The 19154-nt window shown below is 36.7% G+C and overlaps 1 protein-coding gene and 1 pseudogene across 10 annotated transcripts in view; both read left to right on the top strand.

Moving 5' to 3' along the window:
* The window catches only part of FANCI (FA complementation group I), a 76740-nt gene that overhangs the window by 34755 nt on the left and 22831 nt on the right, over nt 1-19154 (top strand). For all 10 annotated transcript variants that reach the window (XM_070044852.1, XM_030878647.2, XM_030878650.2 and 7 more), the window contains 5 exons: nt 6251-6381; nt 6841-6911; nt 7991-8105; nt 9647-9769; nt 15704-15772. In XM_070044852.1, coding sequence (XP_069900953.1) covers nt 6251-6381; nt 6841-6911; nt 7991-8105; nt 9647-9769; nt 15704-15772 — 509 coding nt within the window. The remainder of the gene's footprint in view (nt 1-6250; nt 6382-6840; nt 6912-7990; nt 8106-9646; nt 9770-15703; nt 15773-19154) is intronic.
* LOC115864684 (YEATS domain-containing protein 4-like) lies at nt 14096-15468 on the top strand (annotated as a pseudogene).

The following is a 19154-nucleotide window of genomic DNA, read 5'->3' as shown; positions in this document are numbered from 1 at the left end:
TATGCTTTCATTTCTGTATGGAAACATGTTATAGTGGAATGGGTACACCATATGGTAGGTGTAGGCTTTATAGTTTAAGAAACTGCCAGACTATTTTCCACAGTCGTCGTACCATTTTACATTCCTATAAGCAGTGTTTCTAGTTGCTCCACATTGTGACCAACTCTTGGTATGATCAGTCTTTTTAATTTTACTCATTCTAATTGTGTTTTTGTTTGCATTTCCTCAATGCCTAATGATATATTGAACATTTGCCATGCTTATTTGTCATTTCTATATTTTCTTTGGTTAAATGTCTGTTCAGGTCTTTTGTCCATTTAAAAAAATTGAGTTGTTTCCCTTTTTATTACTGAGTTGTAAGAGTTATTTATATATTCTAAATACAAGTCCTTTGTCAGATATATGTTTTGCAGATATTTTCTCCTGGTCTGTGGTTTGACTTTTAATATTTGTAACAGTGTCATTTGAAGAACCAACATTTTTAATTTATCAGTTACCAGTTCATCAGTTTTGTATAGTTCCTGCTTTTTATGTCATGTATTAAAAAAATCTTTGCCAAACCCAAGGTCACTAAGATTTTCTCCTATATTTTCTACTAGAAGCCTTATAGTTTCAGCTCTTATACTTAGATCTGTGATCCATTTTTGTTAAATTTTGTATAGGATGTGACATAACAAGGTTCATCTTTTTGCTTAAGGCTATCCAGTTGTTCCAACACAATTTTTTGAAAAGATTATCTTTTCTTCATTGAGGTACCATGACATCTTTATTGAAATCAACTAACCATACATGTGTGGGTCTATTTTAGGAATCTGTTCTATTCCAGTGAGCTATGTGTGTGTTATGTCTTGATTGCTATAGCGTCATAATGTGTCTTAAAAGCAATAGTGTAAGTCTTTTAACTTTTGACTATTCTAGGTCCTTTGCATTTCCAAATAAATATTCTAATCAGTTTGTCAGTTTTTATAAAAGGTCTCAAGTTTTGATGGAGATTGCCTCAAATGTATGGATTAATTGGGGAGAGAATTGGCATCTTAGCAATATTGAGTCTTCTAACCCACGAACACAATGTATCTCTCCATTTATTTTACTTCTTCAATTTCTTTCAGCAATGTTTTGTAGTTTTCAGTGCGTGGATCTTGCATATCTTTTGTCGATCCCTATTTCATTTTTTTGACACTGTTGTAAATAGTATTTTTAAAATTTTCAATTTCTGATTGTTGATTGCTGTTGTGTAGAAATAGTTGCTTTTTTAATATTGACCTTATATCCTGCAACCATGCTAAACCCACTTATTAGTTCTAGTCGCTTTTTGGCAATTCCTTAGGATTTTCTACATAGAAATCACGTCATCTCCAAATCTAGACGTTCTTGATATCAGTGATATGTCTTTTTTCTTTTTTTCTTTACCAGTCTGGCTTAGAAGCTTGCCAGTTTTACTGATCTTTGAAAGAATGAGATTTTAGTTTGAATTTTCTCTTTTTTTTTTTCTTTTTTCAATTTCACCAAATTCCGCTTTTCATTATTTCCTTCCTTTTGCTTGCTTTGGGTTCATTTTGCTCTTTTAAGTGATTGAAAAACATCAAAAGAAGAATATATCATGATACATGAAAATTTTAGACTTTAGAGTTCATAAAATATAGTATTATTGGAATACAGACATGCTCAATCATTTATGTGTTGTCTATCTTGCTTTTATACTTTACCAGCAGAGTTGAGTTGATGTATATATATATATATATATATATATATACATACACACACACACACACATACATACATATACCAACTCGTGATATATATATCTATCTCACATGACCCATTAAGCCTAAAATAGTTATTGTCTGGCCCTTTACAGAAAAAGTGTGCCAACTTCTGGTCTGTTATATTTACCTAGATATTGATGCTGCTAATTTTTCCTTCCTGATGATTGAAGTTTCCTTTTGTTTGTGTGAAGGGTTTTAACTACAAAATCCATTCTTTTAATAGAAGTAGGGCTAGTCAGGTTATCTGAATCTTCTGGGTGAACTTTGGTAGTTTGTGTCTTTCAAGGAATTTGACCATTTCATCTTAAGTTATCAAATTTATTGTCATGAAGTTGTTCCGAGTATTCCATTTAATGTCTGTAGGATCTATATTGATTTGCCCTTTCTGACTCCTAAAAGCCATAATTTGCATCTTTTCTCTTTTTCCTGATTAGTCTAGCAAGAGGTTTATCAATTTTATTGATTTTTCTCCAAGAACTAGCTTTTGGTTTCATTGAGTTTCTCTGTTGTTTCTCTGTTTTCAGTTTTATTGATATGTGCTCTTTTTTGTTTTGTTTCTACTGCTACTTTGGGTCAGTCTGTGCTTCTTTTGATTAAAAGCATATGTCATTAATTTGAGACCTTTCTCTTTTTTTTCAATAAAGCATTAAACTATAAATTTCCTTCTAAACGTTGCATTAGCTGCATCCCATAAATTTTGTTTTTTATTTTCATTGCGTTCCAAATACTTTTAATTTCTTTTGTGATTTGTTCTTTAACCAGTGGGTTATTTAGAAGTGTGTTGTTTAGTTTTCAAGTATTTGTAGATTTTCCAGGTTTTCTGTTATTGATTTCTAATTTGTGGTTATAAAACATACTTTGTATGATGCGAATTTTAAAAAATTTATTGAGACTTGTTTTATTCTCAGAATATGGTTCATTTTGATAAGTGTTCTCCATGCTATTGAAAATAATATGTATTCTATTATTAGGTAGTTTTCTATAAATCACTGAATTCAGATTATTCAAGTCTCCTGTGTCCTTACTGATTTTCTGTCTACTTATTCTGTTAACTATTAAGAGAGGGGCGTTGAAATCTCTGACTTTGCATTTATAGAAATGACTGTCTGTGCCTTTCAGTTCTATCAGTTTTTGCTTCAGGAATTTTAAAACTCTATTATAGGGCATAAACATTAAGGATTGTTATGTCCTCTTTGTTAATGGATCCATTAATTGTTATGAAATGACCTTTTTGTTCCTGGCAATATTATTTACTCTGAAGTCTACTTTGATATTAATATAATCTCTGCAGCTTTCTTTTTATCAGTGTTAACATGGTATATTTTTTCCATCTTTTTAGATTTAACTTATTTATGTCTTTATATAGTTAACTTGCGTTTTATTATAGACAACATACAATTGTGTTTTACTTTTTTTTATCCAATTTGACAGTCTCTGACTTTTAATCAGGGCAGGCCATCTACATTTAATGTGATTAACATCCGGCTGTTTGTTTTCTACTTTGTCTGTTTTTTGTTCCCTTTTTCCTCTTCTCCCTTCTCTTTTTTTTTCTTTTTTTTTTTTTTTTTTTCCCCGGTACGCGGGCCTCTCATTGTGTGGCCTCTCCCGTTGCAGAGCACAGGCTCTGGACGCGCAGGCTCAGCGGCCGTGGCTCACGGGCCCAGCCACTCCGCGGCATGTGGGATCTTCCTGGACTGGGGCACGAACCCGTGTCCCCTGCATCGTCAGGCGGACTCTCAACCGCTGCGCCACCAGGGAAGCCCTCTTTAGTCTTTTTTACTTTGTGTTTCATTTTAGATAGTTTTTATTGCTGTAAATTCAGATTCCCAAATCTTCTGCAGTGATCTTATCCATTAAAATTTTCATTTTTAGATGTTTGATTTATGTCTTCCGTATCTTCCCTGTCTTTTTTTTTAAACATGCTTCCCTGACCTATTTTTTTTTTGCTGTGCCACATCTTCTTGCAGGATCTTAGTTCCCCAACCAGGGATCAAACCTGGGCCCCTGGCAGTGAGAGCACCAAGTCCTAACCACTGGACCACCAGGGAATTCCCTTCCCTTACCTTCTTGAACATATATTTATTTTAGTTCTTTTAATGTCCTTGTCTACTAACTCTTATCATTGTGTAATTTCTGATCTGTTTTTATTGATTTATTTCCTCGTCGTCATGAGTTGTGTTTTCCTGCTTCTTTGCCTGATGAATAATTTTGATTGGATGGCAGATACTGTGAACTTCACATTGTTAATTTGCTGGATTTTTTTTTCCTTCGAATATTATTGAGCTTTAAGTTTCTTGGAAAGCATTTAATCCTTTTTATGATTATTTTTATGTTGTGTTATATAAGACCAGACAGTCTTTAATCTAGGGCCAACTTGGTGCTACAATTAAAGCAATGCTCCTTTTATATTATGAGGTGTCTCCACTGTGGATGTTGTGAATATAAACTATTTCCTGTCCTTTATGACCTCTGAGAATGGATTTGCCTACTGCTTGCCTGTGATTTTTTCCCTGACTTAGATTGTTTTTTCATACAGATGCACTGACTAGCATGCAGCTAACATACAAGGGGAGCTACCTGCACATCTCCAGGGCCCTCTTTCCATGCAGCTCTTTCCTTTCTGGTACTCTGCCCTATGAATTCTAGCTGCCTTAGCTTTCCTGAATTGTCAACTCTGTCTCTGTAACTCAGGAAGACCGCTGGATTCTGAGTTTCCCCTCTCTGTGCTACTGCCTAGAAACCCTCCAGGCAGTAAGATGGGGCAATTATTATAAGCCTCTCCTCATTTATTTCCCTTCTCTCAGGGATCATTGTCTGTACTGCTTCTTGTCTGCTGTCTGAAAATTGTTGTTTCATGTAATTTGGCTTATTTTCTTGTAGATGTTTAAAGTGGGAAGGTAAATCTGGTTACTCTTACTCCATCTTGGTGGGCAGTGTCTGTCCCTCTTTTTATATATTATCTTACTTGCAGATATCGTACCACTTCTCATGATTTCAGTTATTTTGGTGGGGTCTTTTGTGGGCATGGCTCCCAAATCTTTATGTCAAGACTCTCCTCTTTCCTTAGTTCACTGCTTCAATGACTTCATTCCTGCTGGATATTTCCATTTAGTATTTTTTTTCCTTTTATTTCAAATGCAATACTGTTGCCTTCAAACAAATTCCCCTTTCCGTTGTCCCTGTTTCTGTTATCTGAAACACGGCTCTGAGTCTCAGAGGCTAGAATTCCTTTTAATCTTCTCAAATACACTTGGTACCTAAGTTCTTTCATTCTTTCCATCATACTGTTACCTCTTTCTTCTTTTTTATACCCTCCCCCACACACATACACCCATTGCCTAATTCCCAGTCTTATAACCTTGCATTTAGACTACTACCACAGCTTCCTAACTGGTTTCCCTGCTTTCTTTTTTCTCTGCAGCGATTCTGCCTGCAAATTGCCGCCAGATCAGTATTCCTAAAATACCACTCTGTCATTCAAAACTCACTAATACCTCCTTTCATAAATTACCAGCTCTTTATCCTGGTATTTAAAGTCCTTGATGGAATTCCCTGGCAGTCCAGTGGTTAGCACTCAGTGCTTTCACTGCCATGGGCCTGGGTTTGATCCCTGGTCGCAGAACTAAGATCCCAGAAGCCACGTGCCACGGCCAAAAAAAGTCCTTGACAATTTGATCCAACCTACCTTTCCAGCATTAACTTCCATTATTTACTTTTCTGAATGCTTCACCCTGTCTCCACAGATTTCCCCACCATCCTCTGAATATGTCTTACACTTGCCTTTCCTGTACTTTTACTCGTACTTTTCCCTTTAAATATAATAGTTCTTTCCAGTTCTTTGTGCATCTAAATGTTACCCATCTTTTAGAATCCAGCTTAAATTCCTTCTTCTCTTTGCTCTCCTAAAGCACACCATCTCATAATGATCTCTTCCTTTGCGCTCCTGTTTAAACTCTCTCTTTACCATTTGCTAGACAATAAACAATGTTTGGAATTATTAGATTTTTGGTATCATTCTATTCTTTCATTCTTTTAAAATATTTTTTCCTTCACTTCCAGCTAAATTAACATTCTTGAAGGAAGAGAGACCAGGTTTTGTGCTTTTGAATATTCCTTATGGGACCATATTATTATGCTTGCATATAATAGAAATTCATAAATATTTATTGATTTATTTCAGTTTGGAAATATGAAGACAATGTGTACTACTTATTCAGGCAGTATAATGGGTTTCTTCCTTTCTTTTAGACAGTTTAATTTTTGTAGTCTTACACTATCACCAGAAGAAATTTTACAAGTATCCTGGTTACATTGACCTTAAAGTCTTAATACATAGAATCAGTAGAAATCTATGTTGCAGTGTACTTGACTTATTTGAGAAAGAAACAAAAAACTTTTTACCATTTCTTTCTCCATTTTATGTTCCTTTTATTTGAAACGTTTTTAGTTATTTGAGGCAACTGATTATAGATTCTGTTTTTCAGACCTGCTTTCAGATATCATCATGTATTCACCCTTAGTTCTTCAAAGTTGTTCTTCTAAAGTCACAGAAACTTTTGACTATTTGTCCTTTCTGCCCCTTCAAACCGTACAAGGGCTGATGAAGGCAGTGCAGGTAAGTCTTGACTCCTAAAGAGCTCACCACAACTGAGGTTGAACTGCCGAGTGGAGGTCTGATGTATTTCTTACACATATACATGTAAGAAATACTGTTTTCCTTGATTCTAGAACATAAAACTTTCTATTAAAATAGAGTCTATTTTCCAAGTTTACCCCCTCTTCATAGTGCTATTCTCTCTCCTTTGATTCAGTTTCAAGTTAGTGAAGTAATTGAAAGGCTCTTAGGAAATTATTAATTGAGGACAGTAGGTTTAAAGGTATTCACAACTAGTTTCAATTTAGCATTTCAAAATATAAAATTGTCCTTATTACTAAGTGTAATAAACAATGCAACTTGTTTATAAAACAGAGCCAAACTTTCTTATAAAAGCCAAATGGTAACAGTATTGAGTAGAAATGTGCTAAGGCTAATAAACAAATTGCTGTTTTTACCTACTGATTCTTCCTCTTTCAGCCCCTTCTAAAAGTCAGCTTGTCAATAAGAGACTCCTTGATACTTGTCCTTCGGAAAGCTATGTTTGCCAGGTATGTAGCCTCCCATGAGATCTGAGGAAGTGATGCTTTCTAATGTTACTTAGAGTCCTCTCTGCAGTCATCTCTAGTACAACCTATTCACAGCAGTCATGCAAATTCCTAACCCAAACTTAGAGATGATAATACCATCTCCTAAAGATACTATGAGATGGGTAATATGTGGGAAGCATTTGTTACTTTAAGGATAAGATACCAAATTAATACCACATTGGCCATATTATAATACACTCATGGATATTCAGAGGAGCAACTAGTAAGTAGCCATATGCTGTTTATCCCTATTCTAGAATTGACAGTTTGTTGTTACTCCTTACCCAAAAGCATGTCTGATAGGCCAAGGTTGTATATTGTAGCATCTATAACATGCATTAATCATTGAGCCTCAGTGAGATGAGTGTATCATTTTTCTGGATGGAGGGTTTATAAGGCACCAAGCACTGCACTCCTCTATGAAGAAAGGAAGTGCTCCTTTAAACTCAGAGAAAATCAGCAATTTCCTTTGCTATATTTAGTACTTACATTTGAGTTATCAACCCATTGTACAGCCTTTCAGCACTCTTGTTCTCATTTCCCTCATAGACTTGTCAGCAGGATAGAAGAAAGTATAGATAGTGCCAGAGGTTAAGTAGATAATGCAAAATTCAGCTGAATTCCTATACTACTAATTGCTGTGAACAGCCGATGCCTTTTTTTTTTTTTTTTTTTTTTTTTGCGGTACGCGGGCCTCTCACTGTTGTGGTCTCTCCCGTTGTGGAGCACAGGCTCCGGACGCGCAGGCTCAGCGCCCATGGCTCACGGGCCCAGCCGCTCCATGGCATGTGGGATCTTCCCAGACCAGGGCACGAACCCGTGTCCCCTGCATCGGCAGGCAGACTCTCAACCACTGCGCCACCAGGGAAGCCCCAATGCCTTATTTTGAGTATATAAATTCAATTTATTTTGCTCTGTGCTTCATTGTTTATACATATTCCTTTCCTGTACAGAAGTAACTGAATTTTTCTGACCCAGAAGCCTATTCCTGTGAAATCAGTACTGTTTGGTAACTTCTTCTCTGTCTATTCCTGAGCTAGGCAGCTTGATGCCCGAAAATCTGCAGTTGCTGGGTTTTTGCTGCTCCTGAAGAACTTTAAAGTTTTAGGCAGCTTGTCGTCTTCTCAGTGCAGTCAGTCTATTGGAATTAGCCAGGTAAGGATTTTTTTTCACACCAGCTTATAGTGTGTGCACTGATGCAGGAGCTGATGATGTGCAGACTCTTTTCTTTTACTCCTTTTCTGGTTGTACAAATGATCCTGAAACTGAGAGTCTGATGATGATGATGATATCAGCCAACACTTTTTAATGGAAAATTTGCTGTGTGTTAACTGTGCTTTTCAATATGGTAGTCCCTAGCCTCAAGGTGGCTGTTGAACTGAATATTGATTGAAATGTCGCTAGTTCAAATTGAGTGTTGCTCTGTGTGTAAAACACACACTGGATTTTGAAGACTCTGTGTGAGATAAAAGAATGTAAACTATCTCGTTAATAATTTTTAATTTTGATTATGTGTTGAGATAATATTTTGGCTGTGTTGGGTTAAATAAAATATTAAAATTAATTTCACCAGTTTTTTTACTTTTTTGATTTGACTACTAGAAAATTTAATATTATATATGTGGCTTGCATTTGTGATTTGTATTGTGTTTCTACTGGACAGCACTGTGCTAGACTCTATGCTAAGTGCTTTACATTTATTTTCTCATTTAATCTTCACAGCAATTCTCTGAGGCTAAATACTGTTATTGTCCCCAGTTTTAATAGTTTATTTACTTTGTACATCTATTAAAACCTGTAACCTGAGAAAACAAAACATTTTACAGTAACGTGATAATCTAGGTTTTGCAGCAATAAAATTGTCTTTGTCATTTAAATTCAGTAATATACGATTTATAATAAGAGACGTATCTGTTTACTAGTTTCATTAAGAATCCTTTATTGCTCTGGTATAACTATACAAAACTTTTGTTTATAACATATGGCATAGATTAAATATTAGGAACACTGGGTATCATTTATGTATTGTTATTATCCCCAATTTAAGGGTAAGAAAACTGAGACTGAGAGAGGTTAAATAACTTGCCCAAGGTGATATGGCCAGTAATGGGTAGAACTGGGATTTGACCTCAGTCAGTATTAACTTCCTCACTAAGATGCCTGAAGTGAGGATTAGGAGTTCTTGGTCTATAATGGCTGAATTTATTATATGACTCAAACAAGCAGTGTTATTCTTTGTCAAGTCCATATCTGAAGAAAATAACTACCTACCCCTAAACATCTCAGGAGTTCACGGAACCAAAAATAGCTCAATTCTTCTAGCTATTGAAGACATGTAAGGAAGTCTTTTAGACCTTTTATGTAAAATCAAGTTTATTATGACTACTGAATTCTAGAAGCATGAAATAATCTGTGTGCCTTCCTAAGCAGGTGACATTGCCAAGGAAAATCTTAAGGAATAAGGAAGAGTTAATTTTTTTAAGTGCTTGAAAATTCTCTTAGTCCAAACTAGAATAAGAGTGATAACTTATCATGGCCTAATAATGATTATAATATCTGCCTCAGTCCTGGGTTTTGGCATATGGGGAAAGCTAAATGTAAGGTTCTTTGACCAAGTACATCAGCTCATTTTACCCCCTTAATAGAAACTACTTACTCTAGTAAGATAGACATGAACTGGCCTCTCTTCTTTTCAGGTCCATGTGGATGTCCATAGCCGTTACAATTCTGTCGCCAATGAAACCTTTTGCCTTGAGATCATGGATAGTTTGAGGAGATGCTTAGGCCAGCAGGCTGATGTTCGACTCATGCTTTATGAGGTAAATCAGCAGAGTGAAGAGATGTAGTACTTCCCTCCCCAACTCCGCTAATAATCCTTTTAATTTTAATAATTTTTTTTCTGATTATCAAAGTACAGTAAATATGCTCTTATTTAATGCAGTTAGGACCAGTAGTTAGTGATGATTAGCCAAAAAGTCCTTTAAGGTGAGGAATCATAAAGAATAGTTAAAACACCTTAAATGTTTTATTTTAATTCGAAATATTTAAATGTACTGTTAATTTACCAGTCTTTTGCTTTAAGGCCAAGTCCTTTTGGTTTTGAGTATGAGTCTGCCATTTGGAACTTCCTATCTCTCAAACAAACCATAACTTTAATGTATTGCCTATAATTTCAAGTTTTTGCTTATGTAAAGTAGGATAAAAACTTTAAAACACTTCAGATACAGTCTTAGTATAGAAATCTTCTAGATATGTTCAGTTTTTCCCCTAAGTTTTTAGAATTGTCTTACCCCTAATTCATCAGAAATTGGTTTTAGAGATTTACTTTTATTAAGTCTTTCCAAAACATTCAACTTAGTTTCTATGCAAACAAATTCTCGTTTTTTTGTTGTTGTTGTTTTTGGCCATGCCGCATGGCTTGTGGGATCTTAGTTCCCTGACCAGGGATTGAACCTGTGCCCTCGGCAGTGAAAGTGCAGAGTCCCAACCACTGGACGGCCAGGGAATTCCCAGAAACAACTTCTTTTTCATTTTGCACTTGGTTTCCAACAGTTTACAGAATGTCTGATTAGATCACATAATTAACAATGATGGTACAATTAGCAAAAACTGAGAGAACAAGTATTACTACTGACTTGTGATTAGGATATAATTCAGCCAGTGGGAACAAAAGTTTGCAGTCGTGAGGGATTGCACTATGATTGCTAGCATTTAGTATGCTGTGTACTTCAGCATACATATTTCATAGGATGGAGAGCATTAGATGATCTAGCAAGTAGATTAAGTGGAAGTCATTTCAGAGAACAGCTATTGTAATACTTTTATTTGCCCTTTTTTTTTTTTTTTTTTTACTAAATTTATTTGTGGCTGCATTAGGTCTTCGTTGCACGCGGGCTTTCTTTAGTTTTGTCGAGCAGAGGCTACTCTTCCTTGTGGTTTGCAGGCTTCTCATTGTGGTGGCTTCTCTTGTTGTGGAGCACAGACTCTAGGCACGCGGGCTTCAGTAGTTGCAGCATGTGGGCTCAGTAGTTGTGGCTCATAGGCTCTAGAACACAGGCTCAGTAGTTGTGGCGCTCAGGCTTAGTTGCTCTGCGGCATGTGGGATCTTCCGAGACCAGGGCTTGAACCCGAGTCCCCTGCATTGGCAGGCGGATTCTTAACCACTGAGCCACCAGGGAAGCCCCTATTTGCCCTTTTTAAAATAACATTTATTGAGCTACAGTGGTTGCAAGGCACTGTACCAGACATCGGATTTTTCAGGTTTATTATAGAAAATATAGAAAATACAGGATTTTTTTTTTTTTTTTTTTTTTTTTTGCTGTATGCAGGCCTCTCACTGTTGTGGCCTCTCCAGTTGCGGAGCACAGGCTCCGGAAGCGCAGGCTCAGCGGCCATGGCTCATGGGCCCAGCCGCTCCGCGGCATGTGGGATCTTCCCGGACCAGGGCATGAACCCGTGTCCCCTGCATCGGCAGGCGGACTCTCAACCACTGCGCCACCAGGGAAGCCCCAGGAAAATATTTTTAAAAATATTATTACTAATCCCAGCACTCATATATGTATATTTATACAAAATTGGAATCATAAGATTTATCTAGCTTTTATCTCTTAATATTATGTTGTAATATGTATTTTCCTATTTCATGAAATGTTCTTTGACACATAATTTTTAATGCTAAAAAGTGTTCTTTGTGTATACAGTGATTTATTTAACTGTCCTGGGTCATTTCTGTTGTTTCCAGTTTTTCACCATGAGTGTTGTTGTACCTGAATATTTGACCACATTGCTGGGTTAAAGATTAGAACATTTTAAAGTGTACTGGCATACTCTGGCAAGCATTGAATTTTTATAATAATTAAAAATATCTTTGTTCAACATTCATTTGTGGTAAAACTCTCAGACGCTCTTAGCAAACTAAGATTAGAGGGGAATTCCTCAACCTGATAAAGGGTGTCTATGAATCCTACATCTGATATAAATAGTGAGACACTTAATGTGTTTCCCCTTCGATCAGGAACAAGGATATTTGTCCTCAAAATTTTTATTCTGCATTAAAGTGAAGGTCTGATCCAATGCAGCAAGGCAAGAAAAAGAAATAAAGGCACACAGATTTGAAAGGATGAAGTAAAGCTGTGTTGTTCACTTAGTGTACATAGACAATACCAAAAAGTCTGCGAAAAATGAGTTTAGTAAGGTCGTATGCAAGATCAGTAACCATGCAAAAATCAATTATAGTTCTATTTTCTAGCAATGAACAGTTTGAAATTGAAAGAAAGCAATATTTATAGTAGATAAAAAAATACTTAAGGATAGATTCAACAAAATATGCACAAGATATGTACACTTGAAGACCTCAAAATAGCTGAGAGACATTAAAGAAGAATTAAATAAATGGGGAGATATGCAATGTTCACAGATGAGAATGCTTAATATTGTTAATGTTTTTAAGTCTCAGAAATATGTGTAGATTCAATGAAATCCCAGGCTCTTTTTGTAGAAATTAAGAAGTTGATTGTAAAATTTATGTGGGGCTTCCCTGGTGGCGCAGTGGTTAAGAATCCTCCTGCCAATGCAGGGGACACAGGTTCGAGCCCTGGTCCGGAAAGATCCCACATGCTGCGGAGCAACTAAACCCGTGCGCCACAACTACTGAGCCTGTGCTCTAGAGCCTGTGCTCCACAACAAGAGAAGCCACTGCAATGAGAAGACCGTGCACTGCAACGAAGAGTAGCCCCCGCTCTCTGCAACTAGAGAAAGCCCCGTGCACAGCAACGAAGACCCAATGCAGCCAAAAATAAATAAATACATTTTAAAATGTATATAATAATAATAAAATTAATGTGGAGTGTAAACCACCTAAAATGAACAAAACAACTGAACAAGTATAAAGTTGGTCAGTTAAGGTTTTTCTTTTTTTTTTTTAATTAATGTATTTATTTTTTGGCTGTGTTGGGTCTTCATTGCTATGCACAGGCTTTCTCTTGTTACAGTGAGTTGGGGCTACTCTTCGTTGCGGTGCAGGGGCTTCTCACTGCAGTGGCTTCTCTTGTTGTGGAGCACGGGGTCTAGGTGGACTTCAGTAGTTGTGCCACACGGGCTTAGTTGCTCCGTGACATGTGGGATCTTCCCTCACCAGGGCTCGAACCTGTGTCCCCTGCATTGGCAGGCGGATTCTTAACCACTGCACCACCAGCGAAGTCCCTGGTCAGTGGAGTTTTCACGGAAATCCCAAGTAATTCAGTGGAGAGAGGATGGTCTTTTCAACAAACGGTGCTGGAACAATTGTTTGTTGTATTGGGGGTCCCCAAAACCACCTCTGTGTTTAAAGATTTCTTTAGAAGGACTGATAAAACTGAGCGTAAATTTGTTCTCATGGCTGAGATTTAGAGTTAAAGGATAGAAAGCAAAAAACAGCAGAGGCGAGAGGCAAATAGGGTGAAGTCCACAGGAGACCAGGTGCAAGCTTCTAAGAGTCCGCTCCAAGTGAGATTGCACAGGATGCACTTAATTCTTCCAGCAAATGAGTTGTGATAACGTATGCAAAGCATATTCAAATAAGTTGTGATAACATATGCAAAGCGTATTCTACTAGGGAAGCTTATTAGAGAGCACTCAAGGCTTTTTATTGGCAGCTGGTCACATAGGCACCCTTACTTAGCACGTACCAAAATTCCTAACTCCCAGAGGGAAATCAGGTTTTCAGCATAAACTATATTGTTTGTACAAACAGTTTAGGCACAGTAAGCTTCTCATTGTTTAGGGAGTTTTATATCAGTATAGGAAAAAACTGTTTACCAGCCAAATTCCCAGCCACCAGCCAAGGGCCAACCTTGGAAGCAGACCTTTCTAAGGATAGCAATCTCAGACCACTGTGTTAATGATAACTCTTTTCTGCACAGTCATCCATATTCAAAAAAAAAAAATCGCAATCTTATCTACCTCCAAATTTTAAAAATTACCTTGTAGCCGCCACCTTTCCCGTCTTGCGTGGGGCTGAATGGGCTTCCGTGACGCCCTCTGCCGTGAGGCGTTGGTGATTCCTCAGCACCCTGAGCACTGCTGACTCGTCTTCCTTCGGCCAGAAACCCTCCTCCTTGGGCCTGCGCGGGAGGAGCACAGCGGCGAGTCCGCTGGCCCCAGTCTCTTTCCCTGGCAGCGGCGGCTTCTTCCGTAGGACAGTATGTTCAAGAGAATGGCCGAATTTGAACCTGACTCCGGCGGGAGAGTGAAGGGGGTTACTGTCGTTAAACCAATAGTTTATGGTAATGTTGCCCCATATTTTGGAAAAAAAAGAGAAGAGGATGGGCACACCCATCAGTGGACAGTATATGTAAAACCATACAGAAATGAGGATATGTCAGCATATGTGAAGAAAATCCAATTTAAGTTATATGAAAGCTATGGCAATCCTTTAAGAGTTGTTACTAAGCCTCCATCTGAAATTACTGAAACAGGTTGGGGTGAATTCGAAATAATCATCAAAATATTTTTCATTGATCCTAATGGAAGACCTGTAACCCCGTATCGTTTATTAAAGCTATTTCAGGGGCTTCCCTGGTGGCGCAGTGGTTAAGAATCTGCCTGCCAATGCAGAGGACATGGGTTCGAGCCCTGGTCTAGGAAGATCCCACATGCCACAGAGCAGCTAAGCCCGTGAGCCACAACTACTGAACCTGCACGTGTAGAGCCTGTGCTGCACAAGAGAAGACACGACAATGAGAAGCCCGCGCACCGCGATGAAGAGTAGCCCCCGCTCGCCGCAATGAGAGAAAGCCTGCGCACAGAAACGAAGACCCAACACAGCCAAAAATAAATAAATTAAAAAAAAAAAAAAAAAAAGCTATTTCAATCAGACACCAGTGCAATGCTGGGAAAAAAGACAGTGGTTTCAGAGTTCTATGATGAAATGATATTTCAAGACCCAACAGCAGTGATGCTATAATTATTAACAACAACATCTCGTCAGCTTACCTTAGGAGCCTATAAGCATGAAACAGAATTTGCAGAACTTGAAGTGAAAACCAGAGAAAAATTAGAAGCTGTGGGGAAAAAAAACAAACTTTGAAATTGCAGAGCTTAAAGAGATTAAAAGCAAGTCGTGAAACTATAAATTGTTTAAAAAATGAAATCAGGAAACTCAAAGAAGATGATCAGACAAAAGAAATATAAACGGTTCTGAAGAGAACTCGTAAGTGAAACTAAAAATAAGGTGGAGTTTAAAGGCGAGATGGACTACAAATACTGCGATGTTTCTTAGAGGAACTGCACATATAGTTGTCAGCCATAGATTTCTCAGCAATGGGGTCAAAGTATTTGTACTTTACAAGCAATCTTTAATGTGAAATATATCTGTATAATGCTGTATAGGCATTTTATGAACCCATTTCAGGGTAGTTCTGTGATACTAAGCACAATTTTAAAACATTTTTACTGCATTGTATGTATAACTTACCCTTTGGACAGACATCAAAATTTCATTATAAAGTATAACTTGTACAAATTTTGTACTTCCCTAGTAGTTAAATTCATGGTAAAATTAATGTGTATATTTAATTTCTTAAGTTCTTACCTGCCCCAGTCCCAACTCTTTTGTATCTGATGTGCCCAGTAAGCACTCAGTAAATGTAGTTTACAGATGCTGGGAAAAAAAAAAAAAATTACCTTGTAATGGATCATAGACCTAAATCTGTTAGGATATTGTTGTTCATTTATTCATCAAAGAGCTTATTTGTCCTCTGTTTGATTCCTTTTAGGGGTTCTATGATGTCCTTCGAAGAAATTCTCAGCTGGCTAATTCAATCATGCAAACTCTGCTCTCACAGGTAAAATGTATTTTTATGGATATAAGGGAACAGATACTAAGGCAATTAAGAGGCGATTGACATTCTTCATAATTTTCAAAATATGAAATAGTTCCCAACTAGTGCAGTGGTGCATTGTGACCATGCCTGAGGTATGTGATGCTATTTCATGTTATTTTATTTTAATCACCACTTATTGCCATTATCTGACAGTTATCCCTCTCAGTTAACAGTCTGCATCCTAAGTTAGAAGGACGTTCTGAAGAACCATTTGTACAGAGGCCATCAGCAGCTTTATTTGTTATGTTTATTTCTGAAAGAAGACAAAGAGAGATTTGGAGAAAATATAGCACAATATTGACATTTGTTAAATCTGAGTGACATATTAATGAATGTCTATTAGGTTATTTTCTGTATTTCTCAGTTTTAAAAAAAGCTTTAAATTATGAAATATTTCAGAGGATTATCAAGATGAGAAGAATTCAACTGGAGAATATCTGCTGTAAATAAGACCTTTTACTCAACGTTTATTCATTAAGAATTTATTTGAATGTTTTTTTAATAACAGTTTAATAGCAGTTTTGTGGTGATATAATTCACGTACCATGCAATTCACCCATTTAAAAAAATATAACTCATATATTTGCAGAGTTGTGCAACCATCACCATAATCAATTTGAGAACATTTTATCACCTCAGGAAAAAAAACCCTGCGCCATTTAGCTACCACCCTCTAATTCTCCCATCCTTCCCCCAACCTCCTACCCCTAAGCAATCACTTATCTTCTTTCTGTCTCTGTAGATTTGCCCATTCTGGACATTTCATGTAAATGGAATCATACAGTGTGTGGTCTTTTGTGACTGACTTCTTTCACTTAACCTGATGTTTTCAGGGGTCATCCATGTTGTAGCATGTATCAGTGCTTCATTCCTTTTTATGGCTAAATAATATTTCATTACATGAATCTTTTTATATATTGAGAGAGTTCAAGATACTGTTATGTACTAATAGTGATAACAACAGTACCTAACGTTTAGCACTTATAGAAGGCCAAGCAGTTTATGAAGCATTATATGGTGGATGATCTCATTTAGTCCTCACAAAACCCTGTGAAATAAAAACTGTTATCTCCATTTTACAGATTTATATTTTAAGGGTCTGAGAGGTTAAGTAATTTAATTTGCCCAAGGTCACACAGTTAATTAGTGGCAGAGCTGGGATTTGAACTCAGATCGTGTAGCTCAAGAGTCCAAGCATGTTATTCTCCTATTTGGAGTTGATTAAGCTTTTTGGATCTCTAAGTTGATGCTTGTCACCAAATTTGAGAAATGTCCACTGATTATTTCATCAAATATTTTTTTCTATTCCCTTTTTCTCTCCTTTCCTTCTGCGACTTCATTGGTATGTATGTTGGAATGCCTGATATTATTCCACACATCTCTGAGACTTGTCCCATTTTTCCTCAATATTTTTACACTGTTTTCTTCAGATTTGATATTTTCTCATAATCTGTCTTCAAGTTTACTTTCTCCTCTGCCATTTCAGATCTGTTGTTTTACTCTTGAATGTATGTTGAATTTTATCAAATACATTTTTGTATCTATTGAGATGACCGTTATGATTTTACTCCTTTAACCTATTACTGTGATGAATTATATTATTTAATCTTTTAAAGCAACATGGTGGGGGGACTTCCCTGGCAGTCCAGTGGTTAAGACTCCGCACTTCCAACTGCAGGGGGCGTGGATTCCATCCCTGGTCATCAGGGAGCTAAGATCCTGCCTGCCGTGTGGCACGGCCAAAAAAAAAAAAAAAAAATTGCATTCCTGGGATGAACTCAAATTGATGATGATATATTACCTTTTTTATACACTACTGGGTTTGGTATTCATTTAAGACTTTTACATATATGTTTATAAGAGGGAATGGCCTGTAATTTTCATTTCTTATACTGAACTTCCTTGGTTTAGTATGAGCTTATTAATAAAATGATTTAGGGATGTTCCCTCTTTGTCTAGTTTATGTAAAATTTGAAATTGTCTCTATTTCCTTTTTTTCCCTTAACTTTTTTCAAAGTTATATGTTATCTTTCTTTAAACTTTCAGCTAGATTTTTGGCTTTTGATTTTTCGGACTACACAGGTAGTGTGAGTGCTACCCCATCTACGTTTGGAGACTGGCTTGTGGTTAGAAAGTCCCAGGAGAGACATTTTTCCCCCTTCACCTAAAGTCAGGGGTCAGTTAAGCAGATACATATCCCTCTACCATCCTCCTCCATATGCTGTATTTATTTTTTAGGTTTATCCACTAAGAATATCTCCTGAGAATTCGAGCTTTATGTGAAGGTTTCTGATCCAACCTCCACCGCATGAGGACCCTAGGCTTTGTCTTTAATTTCATGATTCCTTTTTACTTTCCTTTTCCTTTCCTCTTAGCTATCTATTTAATAAATATGTCTATATAAAATTTTTAATGCAGTATTATTTACTGTTCTTTACCATGAGGATTTCTCTAAACCCTAGTCCACCATTTTGCTATAAATGGAACTGCTCTTTCTCTCCCTCTCCCTCTCCGTCCTTTTTATGCCATTGCTTTGTGATAATTCTGCTAACGAAGCTCCATTTGAAAGTACGGTCTCAGATATGGAGAAATTATTGGGAGGTCCTATACTATTCATCGAAAGCTTTTCAGTGGGCCTTGGACCTGATCCTATATAAAATTTGTATCCTGGTATACTGTATCTATCAAACTGTAATGATCAGTCCATCTACATTTGCACATTTAACATCGCAAATGATGACTGAAGGCATAGACCAACTTAGGTTAGTATGTGGACCTGTAAAATTCTACAGACTCCAAAAGTTAAAAAAAAAATGATAACCTTTTTTTTAATGGAAGTATAGTTGATTTACAATGTTGTATTAGTTTCTGGTGTACAGCAAAGTGATTCAGTTATATATATATTCTTTTTCATATTCTTTTCCATTATGATTTAGTACAGGATGTTCAGTATAGTTCCCTGTGCTATACTGTAGGATCTTGTTGTTTATGTATCTTATATACAGTAGTTGGTATTTGCTAATCCCAAAGTCATAATTTATACTGCCTCTTTTCCCTTTGGCAGCCATAAGTTTGTTTTCTGTGTCTGTGAGTCTATTTGTTTTGTAAGTAAATTCATTTGTCTCGTATTTTAGATTCCATATGTAAGTGATATCATATAGTATTTGTCTTTCTCAGTCTGACTTAGTATGATCTCTGGGTCCATCTTTGTTGCTGTAAATGGCATTATTTCATTCTTTTTTATGGCTGAGTTAACTAACAGTTTTTTGAGCTCTGTTATGTGCCAAGTAGTATTTGAAGCTCCTTACATATGTTAGCATGTTTAATCCTTATACGAATTTAT

This window comes from Globicephala melas, chromosome 2 (assembly GCF_963455315.2).
Source record: "Globicephala melas chromosome 2, mGloMel1.2, whole genome shotgun sequence".
In the NCBI taxonomy this organism is placed as follows: Eukaryota; Metazoa; Chordata; class Mammalia; order Artiodactyla; family Delphinidae; genus Globicephala; species Globicephala melas.
The sequence above is the reverse complement of the archived record's forward strand: the minus strand, read 5'-3'. Positions and strand labels throughout refer to the sequence as shown.